Source organism: Epinephelus fuscoguttatus, linkage group LG20 (assembly GCF_011397635.1).
Source record: "Epinephelus fuscoguttatus linkage group LG20, E.fuscoguttatus.final_Chr_v1".
NCBI classification, from domain to species: Eukaryota; Metazoa; Chordata; class Actinopteri; order Perciformes; family Serranidae; genus Epinephelus; species Epinephelus fuscoguttatus.
This window is the reverse complement of record NC_064771.1, coordinates 26,793,284-26,806,334: the sequence shown is the minus strand read 5'-3', so window position 1 is coordinate 26,806,334 and position 13,051 is coordinate 26,793,284. Positions and strand designations below refer to the sequence as shown.

Genomic DNA, 13,051 nt, shown 5'->3' with positions numbered 1-13,051 from the left:
AAAAAATCCATTTCCCCCTCTTCCTTTGGCTGCTCGATACTTATGAAAATCCAATTTGGCTCCCTCTTTTCTTTCTTCCCTCCACAATTCGTGCATTTTCACCCACTCAAAGTGATTAGTGATCTGTGGGTATCGTTTCCAGGGAGAATGATAGCTGTGTTTTATGGAGGAGGGGAAAGGTCCAGGGCTCCCCATCAGGGCTGATGTCCCTTTGCAGAATGACTGGGCTGGGAGGGCAGACAGGAGCACCGCTGTCCCTTTGCAGATACAGGCAGTTGCTCTTCATCACAGGAGAGAAGACGACTCACTTTATCTCTCCCTCGCTTCCTCTTTCCCTCTCTTCTCCCTCTATCATTCATTCCTTTAGCTCCTCTCTCATAGGCACAGTCGCTTTTTCTCCATTTCTCCGGCACGCACACACACAAGCAGACACACATGCTATATATCTTTCTAAGGCACCCCCCCCCCCCCTTCCCCGCACCCAATCCGCCCCCTCAAAGAAACTCATTTCAGCTTTGCGGGCTCCTCAAAAAGCCTCTTTACGCTGAGCTAACCTAAGCTAGGCTTCGTCTGCACCATTTGACAGCCTTTACTCCTCAGTATGCAGAGCAAAAACACACACACACACACACACACACACACACACACACACACACACACACACACACACCTTTTTCATGTGTACAGTTTCTGAAAGAGACTTCAAAGGTTTTTTAAGAAATAAAAGAATCAGCTACAGTTCCACATTCAGCCGATCACAATCCAAACATCCGTACTAGTGAGGGCATCCACTATACACAAATACACTGAATACATTGTGTAATAATGCTGGAAACATATGTTAATACAAGTCAGTCCTTAAGTAGGTGATTTAAAATGCTGAGCATAAGCCAGATGAAGCAATTAAATTTTCACTGCCACCTGGATGATTCATGCCAGACATTTTAAGGCAGAAACTCCGGCGCTAGGAGCAATCAAAACATAGCAGAAACGCTCAGATAGAAATATATGTGTTAGAATAGAGATGTCTCGCTGTGATAGATGGTTGAAGACATCATTTGTGCTCTATTCAAGATATTTCTATCCGCCAGCTTGGATGAACATTTCATTAAATAGCACCGAATACACGGCGGCCCCGTCACAATGGGAGACAGCCGCCATCATGTCCTCTCTCATCCAATCAAAGAGCACAATAGACGCGGATCAGCGTCACGGTTAGGCCTGTCTTTATGTGGGTCAATCAGTGTATTCATCAGCGTCATGCAGAGCCGGCCGATCCAGCAGCACCTACCTTCAGATTTCTCAAAAGGCACCGTAGGCCGGAGCTCCGATTCATTCGCACGCATGCACGCACGCCTTTTAGGAGCACGCTCGCACACACATGCATCAAACAGCTTACCTGACCAAAAATGAAACATTCCAATTTAATGGCAAAATGAGAACTTGAAGTCGGATGGCTCTAAAGGTCTACAGTACGTTACCATACATACAAGAGCCTGTCAATACATTCAACTCCAAAACCACCAGCCCATTAGCCAAACACATAAAAATAATCAGGGGGACGGGGGGGTACCTCTGAGTTTTCCTAAATTCACAGAGGGTGGTGTCCCAAACAGTGAGAGAGAGGGCAGAAACAAAGAGGAAAAAATAAAAGGAGAAAGAGGGCAAGAAGAGAGAGGTGGTGAGATTGTGAGTGAGTTTCAAAAGGCAGAACAGTGGCACTTGTTTTGGGGGCTTTGATCAAAAACACTGGACAACTCGGGGGGGGGGGTTAAGGTAACAGCATTGCTTTGATAAACTCGAACATCTGTTCAGAATCACATGTGCTCGCCGACGTATGAGCAGCAGCCCATGTGAGGAGCAGTGACGGCAGAGCGGGACATGCTAGAAGCGGATAAAAAAGCCATGGATAAATGTGGAGTGTTCCTGTGAAAACTGCCACAGTAGTCGATGCAAACCGTGATGTAAAAGCACGCATGCATACATATGTATAGATCATGCACGCGCACTCACTCGACGCTCCCATCCCCTCTCAATCACACTCTTACACACAGATGAGAGAAAATGAAATGAGGTGGAAGAGTAAAGACCAATTCAAACCATCCACGGAGGCAGTCGGTCAGTCGGCTCCATTTCCGTGACCTGGAGCCCTGCCAAGTCTAACCCAGCCAAGCGCCGTCAAGCCGCAGCCGTCTTAACCCTCCCATTACCCACTCCCACATCAGCAGCCATGATTATACTTTATATCCCAGCAGAAGTTGCTCTCAGGCTCATCTTTCGAGAATCAAACCCAAAAAATTATCTTTACGGCCATATTTCATTTATTATTACGTAATTGCTCCACTGCAAATGCCCATTTCAGTTTAAATTAAAAGTGAAATTCTTGATGAGACCAAATGGGACCGTTTTAAAATGTAGAAATCTCAATTACAGGGGAGATAAAATAAAAAAAAAAACTGACCTTAGTTCAGTGCCTAGAGAGACAACTTCCTCCCGCGCCACGTGGCGGTGAAGTGAGGGAGGGATACAGGGAGTTGTGAGTGTGGGGGTGAGGAGGTAGGGGGGGTGATGGTATAGCAGAGGACAACAGGAAGTGAGGAAAGAGGAGGCCATACCTTGGTCGCCAATCATCAGGTGTGCCAGACCTTAAAGGAAGACAAGAGCACAGTCAGCACAGCAAAGGATCATGGGGCGTGAAGTGTGTGTGTGCATATATGTGTCTTTGTGATACAGGAGTTTGTCAATGACATGCTGCTGAAGGCTAGCGTTCCCTGTGTAAAAGTGTGTGTGTGTACGAGTCCTCTAAATTATTCAAAATGTCTAAAAGAAAAACTCGCTTTGAAGACACTTACTCATCCTAGGCTGCGATCCTACGCACAAACAGGTGCGCAACACAGACGTCTGCACACCCGCCATGAGCTGGGTCGTATACAGTGCAGTACTTGTGTGTGCCTATGGTATGTCTCTGTAACCTTGAGGCAAGAGCCACTTCAGATGATTGCACATGGGATGTGGAACTTACCAGATGTCAGCAACCAACCCCTACATACCCACACAGACCAACACACATTAACGCTGGCTACCTCGAACTGTATTTCCACAATAGAAGATGACCCAAAAAGAAAAATGTGAACGACACAGCTAACGTAATATATATATAACTGGGAGAGAGTGGCGGAGAATGGCAAACATAAGAAGACAGAGTGGGTTTAAGAGTAAATTTAAGATCATGGAAAAGAGGGAATCAGATAGAGAAGATGTTTGAGTAAAGAGCAGGAAGGTAAACTTAAATACAGACAGACATAGAGGGAACTGAGGGATAGACTGATAGATAGATAGATAGAAGTGCGACCTACCTGGGGTGTAGCTGTGCTCTGGAAAGGTGTCGCGGCCGGGCGAGGAAAGAGAGAGACAGACATTCATTAACATGCATGCTAAGCCCTTGGGTTACCATGGCTACTTACTGTACATGCACACCCGTCCAGGGTTACCGTGGTAACACACATGCAAAGTCCACGCAAACGTCACAATAGATACCATGCTGCACTGGTAGCCAAGACTGAGGTTTGTCTACATATATAAATATACGCTCACAGCCGCATTTAAATAAATTAAACAAGGGAAAAAAAGCACAATCTCTCTGTATGACTCCACATGTGTACAAATACACTTACATAAGGGCACACACACATACCCACCCACACTTGTAGATACAGAGGGTGGAGGGTGGGGGGGGAGGGTGTGGGCGAACATATACTTTCCTACCTGTATGATTTGGATTCAAGAGCCGTTTACCCCAGAACTTACCTTGCAGCCGCTTCCTCTCCCCAGAGCCCCCCGACAGATAGCATGCAACACACACACACACACACACACACACTCTCGCAACCTCTCCCTCACTCTCTGTCTTTCCATACATACAGACACGCTAACATTGAATGTGGCGGTAATAATGACGTGAAATAGCAGGAGAATATAAAATATGTAGGGGTGGATTAGCAGTGCAGGAAGACGAGGGGCATGCATGGTTCAATACTGGGACAGAGTGTGTGTGTGTTTGTGTGTGTTTTGTGTGTGTGTGTGTGTTGTGAGATGTGTGCTCATCTGAGTGTTTCCTCTGCCCTTGTGCTAGTAGCATGGCAGAAACAGGTGGAGCCATTAGCATGCTAACAGCAATTTGCCCTCAAGGACAATGCAAGCCAGGCCAGGCCTAACAAGCCAGGTTCACTCTGCCTTCACTGGAGGGCAGAATGGCTTCGACAGTAATTACATTTATGCATGGCCCTGCTCAAACTCTCCTCACGATATCTCAAATGCTTATTTATTTTCTCCAGACCTGACACATTGTTGTGCTTTGGAACAAAACCCTTTCCTCTCACTGCTATGGAAGATGTAAAAAAATGCTCACAGTATATAATAATACTATATTACTATATTGCAAATGTTTCTAAGCTGGTCACAAATCTGCAAAAATATGCGTGTGAATAAAAGTGGATCATTAAAGAGCCTTGAAGATTTTGTGTAATTGTGAACGTGTACGGAAACCAGCAGTGCCACATTCAAATTACTTATTTCTGGCTTCAAACACGGTCCTAAGGATCCTTTTTTTTCCTCTAGCAGAGCATACTCATTCTGAATTAAAGATTCATAACAGACTCTTTTTTCTCCCTAATTTTCGGAAGGTTATAATTTCATCTCAAAGCTTTATTGTGCAGCCTCGGTGAGGTCGCTGGGTTCAAAATAGCACAATAATTTCAAGGTACCGTATATAAGAGATAAAGCTTTACACCGACTCTGCCTGACTCTTGCGAAACAACTACACAGCCTGGACTCATGGATAGATGATCCCCATTTCCAAAGAGACAGCCATGCTTCCACTGTATACGATCAACATTTTACAAAACCTGAGATGCTGTTAACATAATATTTTTTTCTTCATTCAAGGAGGGATTTCGACCTGAGCTTTTATTCCCTGCTCCCTTTGCCATCCACTTAATTTCTCTCAGACACAACCTTTGAATTCTCTTCTCCAGAGGGCACCTGAACTGAGATTTCTTTTGACATACTATAAGCTGGTATGAGTTACTCACTGGTAGTGATATTGATGCATGGATATTAGCTCATTCTGCAGATCCTGTGGTCACTGTGCCGGCATATTGTCGGACAGAAATGAACAGCAGTACATGGGGCCAGATTTAAAAAAAACATCCACAAAGAATACATCATCTGCTCAATTCCCCTCTCAGACCTCTCTGTATCTCTGAACTATTTCCAGAGAGTGAGCTCCGCGATTCAGAGAGGTCTGAGATAAGAACCAGGCATCGGAAAATACTCCTAAGATGTTGTTGCTCTCTGTTGTCCGTGGTTTATGTTTTTGTTAACTGGCCCCATTTGCTGCTGTTTATTTCTGTCTGAAAAGCTGCCGGTTCACCGGAATAGCTTGAATCACTTTCCCGAGCTAATGTCCATGAATTATCGTAATATCACCACCAGTGAGTAACTGAAGAAAAGACATAAAAGTAACCCTTTATAACCAGCCATTAAGCTGCTCTCAATTTCCACCATCATCTAACCATCATAAACCCTGCAGCGATTTCTACCTTAAGTCTGAAATGTGAATCTGAGGCACCAATGCAGAATTAAAGCAGGATGTATTCTGGAAATGCTACATGATTTCACATAATAGCGAATAACTACAACCAAACCCAGTACTGCTCCAGCAGACCTCCTAACTGGAACCATCTTATGAGACTACTATTACTAACACCGGCCACTACTGCCAAGAGAAAAGGGATTTTAGCGCTCGTTCCACACAGCAACACTTGGCATCACTCACAACTGAAATGTGAGTCCATCTCTAGGAATATAAAACAGCCCCTTAAAAGGTTTAAGTAGCCTCTTGTTGAGCGACAAAGTGCCGGTCCAAAGCAGGTATTGTATCTAGTGAGAGCCTTTATGTAAAATGTCTGCACCTCCCATTTAGCCTGTAGAGCTACACTGCTGTTAGGTGGTGATGTGACTAATGGTGGTGCTGAAGCACTGCGAGAATGTGTTTCCCCATGTGTCTGTATGCCACACGTGTTTGTGCAGGTTTATGTCTGTCTGTGTCTCCCAGTGTGCCCTAACCAGCAGTGAAAAACAGCAGACAGGATTAGGCTAGCTCGGATCACACGTAATACTTAATGCAGCAGCGAGTTTCCGCAGAGAGCTGATTGTAGTTTCACCTGTCACTTCCTGAATGTATAGACACCCCACAGGCAGAGGGCTGCGAATAACGATTGTTTTCATAATCAATTAATCTGTCAATAATTGTGATTTATCAATTACTTATTCAGTCTGTAAAATGCCAAGATAAAGTGTGACAAATGTCTGGTACTATTTCCCAGCAGGGCCGCCCATAAAGGGGGAAAAAGGGGGAAAGCTTTCAGGGGCCCAGCTGCCAGGAGGGGCCAGCGATAATCATGTTCACCTTTAATATAAGCAAAGTAAAGCAGGTTTGGGGAGGCCCTGTTCACTGGACCTTTTCAGGGGCCCAGCCATTTCTGTGCACAAGGTGAGGTCGTCAGGTCACTGTTTTGTCTGACCAACTGTCCAAAAACCAAAGTGATTTAATTTACAATAATACAAAAAAAGAGAAAAGCCACAACTCCTCATATTTTAGAAGCTGAAACGAGAATGTTTGGCATTTTTGCTTTCTGAGAAACTTAAATGTGAAGCTGCAACTAACTGTTATTTTCATAATCTGCAGACTTACTTGATTAATCGTTTAATCTATTGTCGAAATTGCAATGTGACCAAGTGCATTATCAAAATCGCAGGAGCTGCACGTTTTTGATGAAGGTAAATGTGTCACAAATACCATTATAATTAAAGTATAGTGGTGCTATGGAGATGCTCCAGCCTAAAAATCATAGTCCAGATGTAGGGCAACATGCTTTAAAATCACATCATCATCATTTTTTCGATTTTTTTTCCCCACTTAAATCCTGATTCATGTCATAATATCTGTCAAAATAATAGCATTATGATTTGTTTGGCATATCCTGCAGCCTTTATTCAGATCATCTGTGTTGTTTAGCAGTCCAAATTTAATAAAACAAAAACAATTAACTTTCGTATATGATGAAGAAAAGCATCAGATTCACACGTGAGAAGCTGGTGGTAGCAGGTAATCAATTATATTTTTCTCTTGAGCAACTTATCGATTACTCGTTGCAGCTCCACTTAAATCATTAATTTCTCTGCCAACTGACGGACCAAGTGAGCACCAGCTACCCTCCCCACCTGCTCGGAAAATTAAGACCACTGGTCATTATCGCCTTAAGGATGCCTGCTTTACATAAACATACACACACACACTCAACCACCACAAACATGTAAATACAGTAGATCTGTGTGGCAGACGTGATGCCCGAAGTCACTACGAGCTGAGGCAGCTGCAAGGAGTCTGGAGGAATGGGGGTTGGGGAAGAAGGGCGGAAGAGCAAGGACGGAGGAACACTCCTGGCATGAGGTCTCCCTATTAGTCCTGTCTCCATGGTAACCTAGGCCATCCCACTGCCCACTAAATGCTAGGGTGTGATATGGTGGGTGGCTAAAGGGAGGTGTGATGCTGACAGTGGTGCTGGGTGGGGTGTGAGGTCAGGTCGGTGACAAACGGAGGCATGGCGAGGCCACTTTGCCGTTTTTGGCAGATGCATTTGTGTCATTAAAATATCAATCACTGAGACAAGGCTGAGAGGTATCCGTGGCATCGTAAAGACACACACACAAAAAAGCCCGCACAGGAGTTGAGAGCGCTATTGATTAAGAATGCAGATTTGCTCTTGAATGAACTGAAGCAAATCTGGCGACACACACAACTGAGCAGAGGGAAATGAAAGCATTTGCAGTACTGGCCATAACAAGGTAGCCGAGTTCATTAAGCAGCTGTTTCGTTTTTGTAATGGCCATCATTACAGTGCCCTGTATATTGGCACTTATTGACCAAAGGCTTGTTTGACAGTATTAAGGGAGGGCGCTCTCGTGGAGTCCAGATATTAAATCATTTGAGAAACAGCATTTTTCTTTTGCCTCTTGCACATAAAAGTTTTATTTTTATATCGGGCCGTTTATTGTCACAGTTCTTCATGTTTATAAAGTACCACTGACAGGACACTATTTCCTCCTTTATAATGCATATGAACACATACGACACACAAACACACACACAAACAGAGCATCTTAACAGGCGGCAAGCTGCTCAAATTAATGGCAGGCGAGAGACTGTACACACTTCATTTCAACAACCGATGCATTGTACCAGTGAAGGCCATCTAGAATCAATGCAAATCCATTAACACAGGCAGCCAGGTGTCAGCCATGTAACAACCACTGATTTCCAGCCTCTTAGCCTAGTTCCAATTAAACTCTCTCAACACGAGCCAACAGCCACATCCATACTGGATCTATATGGTGATTGTGTTTTGCCAAACACGCCAACCGAGCCCATCAAGGCTGTAACGCTTCCAGCCAGGTAACGCTTTCAGAAATTCGTCTCAAGTCTTCTCGGTCTGACTGCAGCTCAGAACAGCTGTTCTCAGCTCTCAGCTCCGGCTTCACTAAACTGACTGCACTTCTTGGGAGGGGGCTCAGCTCTGACTTCTGGAGGTACATACTAAATTAGGAGTCATTGGCAGCCATAAAAAAATCAATATCAAACATAATCAGTATGCACGTCTTGCACTGTTTGTGAAGGCTGCTGGTCCATACAGCTGCCTCCCAACTGAAGGCAGCTGTGAAGGTGTGAATGAAAAATAGATGTCTACACTGGAGGACCTGGAGTTTGGAGTCGGAGGTAATTTGGAGAACTGGATCCACAACAGTAACTGTGTGTGCATGTGTGTATTCAGGTGTGTGTGTGTATGTAAAGGATGAGATGTATATGATGGGTCAGCATGGTTCTGGGCCTTACCTTCGCTGCAGTCGTTGCCTTGGTAACCGGTGTCGGAGCAGTCGCAGACGGCCTGGTCGTTGACCACGCTGCACACCCCTCCGTTCTGGCACTGGTGATCCGGCCCACAGCCGGCTGTTACTGTGACGCCCTCTGAGCTGTCCAACGTCGCCAGTGAGCCATTGATGCTCACCGCCGTGATCCAGCCACGGAAGGCGGGGTGTTCCCGTACCGAAGGGGACGTGAGGCGTAGGGGCGAGGAGTGGAGCTCTGGCGTCACCCCGCCCATGTAGGTGTGGCTGAATACTGTCATGTCTCTTCTCTTGCTCTTAACTTCCGCCCATCCTTCCAGTCGCCCATCCACCTCCAATGAGGTGTTCCTCCAGTCCCGCTTGACACGCACTGCGTGCCAGCGCCCGTCACTCACCGCCACACCTGATTGCAGCTCTGCTGGCTCAGCGCAGAAGATGGAGAAGCGCAGGCGGAGGTGGCCGTGGAGAAGCAGCAGCTCAAGGAAGTCGCAGAAGCCCTCGTCGTCCAGGTAGAGCAGCAGGCCCTCCTGGCTGTGAGTCCGCAGGCTGAAGCTCAGCACACTTTCGCAGCAGGCGTTCCACACTGGGAACCGCCCCCACTGGCTGGACACACCTCCAAACTCCAGGACCTCCCCTTGGGCCTGGCCCCCCACGCTGCAAAGGCACAGCCCCAGGAAGAGCAGGGGGGCTGCCGCCCAAACACACACCGCCATCACACTCATACACACACTCGCGCTCACACTCACACACACACACACGGGAGGAGATAGAGGCTAGAGCTGGGGTGTTCCCTCTAGCCTACCGCTCATGGTGACAACTGTAGGGCCCTTCGTAGTACACTTTCTATGTGTCTCAGGTGCGCCCTGCTCTCTTGGCAGTGCTCTTTATACGTCAAGGCCCCTACACGACACAGCTCCAGTAGGGGAGGGGGTCAAACAGCAGCTCCCTCCGTCCTCTCAGCACGCTTGGGGAATCTTCTCTCGCCTTGGCCTGGTGTTTGTGTCTTCTCTTGATATGCTCAATGTCCTCTCGCCATTCAGTCTTTCATTCTTCACTCCTGACATATGAGATTCCAGGTGTGTGTATTTGTGTGTACATCTGTGTGAGTGTTAGATAAGTGACGAATAGGATGTGAACTCCATCTTTGTGCCCTAGATAGGGCCTTATCCCCCATGAAGGCAACTCCCCACGGAGTATGAGTGTGTGTGTGGGTGTGTGGCTCACACATTGGTAATGGAGAGAAATGACACCGTCATAGCAGAATTTTCTCTCTCCCTCCTCCCTGTCTTAGTAGGGCAAGACTTGAAGTGTGTGTGGGCAAATATGTGTGTGTTAGTGTGTGTGTTTGCGTGTGTGTGTAGCCTATATGTGTGTGTGTGAGTGTGTGTGAGTGAGGTATGTGTGTCTTTCACTGCCACGTCATCACTCTCTCCAGCGACCTACAGAGAGAACAGAGACGGCACAATCAACCAGGGTCACACACACATAAACACACAAACTCTCTTTCTCTCTCTCTCTCTCACACACACACACACACACACACACACACACACACACACAGCATACACAAGCCGAGCCCGCTATTATTCTCAAATTACTCCCTCTCATGCATTTTCAGCACACACACACACACATTGTCACATTACACATTTAACAGGCCCAGATCTGTTTATGAAGACACTGAACATACACAGTAATATCTAGATTTTTATTTCCACATAGCCCACAACACTAATGACACTGTGGGCACGCGCACACGTACATACACACACTTAAACAGCACCTCCTTAGTAGGGCTCCCATCATGCCGCAGGAGATTTTTATAAGGTGGCATACCTGCGACTGCCTTAACGTCACAAAGCATATTTTTTTTGTAACCACTTCTGAGACTTATTAACAGTAATATGACGTCAATAAACTAAAAACTAGATTAGTTTATTTGTGTATAGGCTATGGATTAATAACGGTTGGTGGTGGCCACCTCGCGCCACCGTCAAGGATTCTGTTAGCTACATCACAAAGAGCGGGAGCAGCACCGCGCGCGCTGCGGCGGATGACTCAAACCGCCTCGCTTTATCGAATTAACGGCTCCGGAGCTCCATTTCTAACATTCACACACTACTGAAAACGCACACATACACACAACCAAACACGCGCACACATACACAGTAAGCGTCACATAGTTTCTTCTGAGCGCATCTTTGAAAGGCGACATCACAGTTATTGATAGACGGGGTGAATGAATGCGGTTGAATTATCGATTCTCGATTTGCGGCCATACCTCCTCTCCATTTTCCCCCCTGCTATTCCGCTACTTGACTACACAGCTACACCCGGGGGTTCAGCCTCACCATCACCTGCGCCCTGGCACTTACCTAATACCGGTAACACGGTAATTACTTTCTTCTTTTCTTTTTTTTTTACTGTGTTAATTGGCACCAAAAGCTGCAGCGGTGCCGTGCCAGCCTCGCCCCGGTAAATAAAAAACAACCCAGCAGCGGTTCCCCCTCAGTGCAGGCACACACACAGAGTAGAAACAGACCTACCTCACGCGCATCCTGTGGTTCCGTGGCAACAGTGCGGCGCGCGACTCATCGATTTCCCTTCCCCATTTGAGGAGAACCTCAAAGCCGGGAGAGAGGGGAGAGCACCCGCGCGCCTGGCGGTAGAAAGAGCCGGTCTACCGGACAGGGACAGAATTATCACACGCTCGCCTCCAGGCGACAAGGTGCTATTGCTCTCCCCCTTTTTTGCGCGCGCGCTCTCCCTCTCTCGCGCTCCTTCCTTCTCTCTGTCTGACTCAATGTCTCTCTCTCTCTTCTCTCTCTCCGTCCTCTTGAGGAGGAAAAGGTGCAGTCTGATGCTCTCCGCGAGACTCGGCAGAGGGAAAGTCACGTGGTCGCGCGAGAGAGAAAGTGTGTGTGTGTGTGTGTATATGTGTGAGGTAGAGGGGATGGGCGGGGCCGCGCGCTGCTGCAGCACCTTGGACAGCGCGCACTCACCGCCCGCACGAAACAGAAACGCAATTACCGGAGGCAGAAAATAAGGCGAGAACCGGGGTAGATCCGAGTGATTAAATCCGCGAGTGACAGTGACGACGGCCTTTACCTCTCTCGTGCTCACAGGCGCGAGTGTGAGGAAGTCAGCGATTCAGTGAAGTGTTTTTTAAAGGGGGGGAGAGAGAGGACGAAATGAAAAGGAAACAGAGAAAGGCTGTCTCAATTTACAAATCTGTCTCAGTCTGTTTCTCTCTGACACACACATACAGAACACACACTTAATTCACCTGGACACACACACACACGCGGGTCTGGATGGAAGAATGCACTTCATGGCCAAATGTATTTGGACACTGTGCTACTTCTCATGGCTTGTTCAGGGGTACAGTGGTAGCTGATGAGGAGAGTTTACAATATGTGACAGGGTCAGGTGTGCAGCAGTGATGTGTGTAGCAAGGTCAGGTGTACAGTTGTAGTGTTAAGTATTATAATTACACAAAATCTGTTTCAGTTGTTGTTACCTGACACACTAAAGGGGGATTTATACTTGTGCGGCAGATGGCCGACGCCGTTGTGAGCATTCATACCTGTGTGGTGGTGTGTCTGTGTCACTCTGCAGTCGCACCTCCAAAACACTAGTCAGCAGCATGTCTTTCTTTGAAGTGCTGTGAAGTTTAATCAGTTAAAAACACACATTAAACACACATTAAACATGGCTTAATAGAGACAATGTCAAACACAAGTACACAAATCAGCTCCACTATAACTCGCAGCATTCACAGACAAACACTTGACTTTATCTGGACACATTTTCCCCATAAATACAACATGCTAATGTTTTTAGCACAAGCCTATGGTATTTTACATTGTATAAATTAGCCTAGGTGCTAGCGGATTTCTCTCTACTGATATGAAGCCAGGGACAACAGCAACATTTACCAAAGGTAACGGTACACAATTTGGCTCCATTACAACTCACAAGGTTCACTGACAAAACAACTGTCTTAAGCCCTATTCAGACGGGATTAGTTTATAGGTACGTGGGGTAAAGTAATAATTACCAGAGATTTTAGTCCTGTCCAAATGGG

General features: G+C 46.5%; 1 protein-coding gene across 15 annotated transcripts in view; it reads right to left on the bottom strand.

Annotated features, from left to right (window-relative positions):
• nrxn1a (neurexin 1a) overlaps window positions 1–11,884 on the bottom strand; it is an 81,582-nt gene extending 69,698 nt beyond the window's left edge. For 4 of the 15 annotated variants that reach the window (XM_049563994.1, XM_049563998.1, XM_049564002.1 and 1 more), the window contains exons 1-4: window positions 11,511–11,875; window positions 8,954–10,403; window positions 3,357–3,374; window positions 2,616–2,645 (exon numbers count right to left, since the gene is read on the bottom strand). In XM_049563994.1, coding sequence (XP_049419951.1) covers window positions 2,616–2,645; window positions 3,357–3,374; window positions 8,954–9,686 — 781 coding nt within the window. In that variant the 5' untranslated portion in view covers window positions 9,687–10,403; window positions 11,511–11,875. Of the gene's footprint in view, window positions 1–2,615; window positions 2,646–3,356; window positions 3,375–8,953; window positions 10,404–11,510 lie in introns of all 15 variants that reach the window. The other 11 variants (XM_049564000.1, XM_049564008.1, XM_049564006.1 and 8 more) reach the window with 7 other exon arrangements.
• Window positions 11,885–13,051: the final 1,167 nt, after the last annotated feature.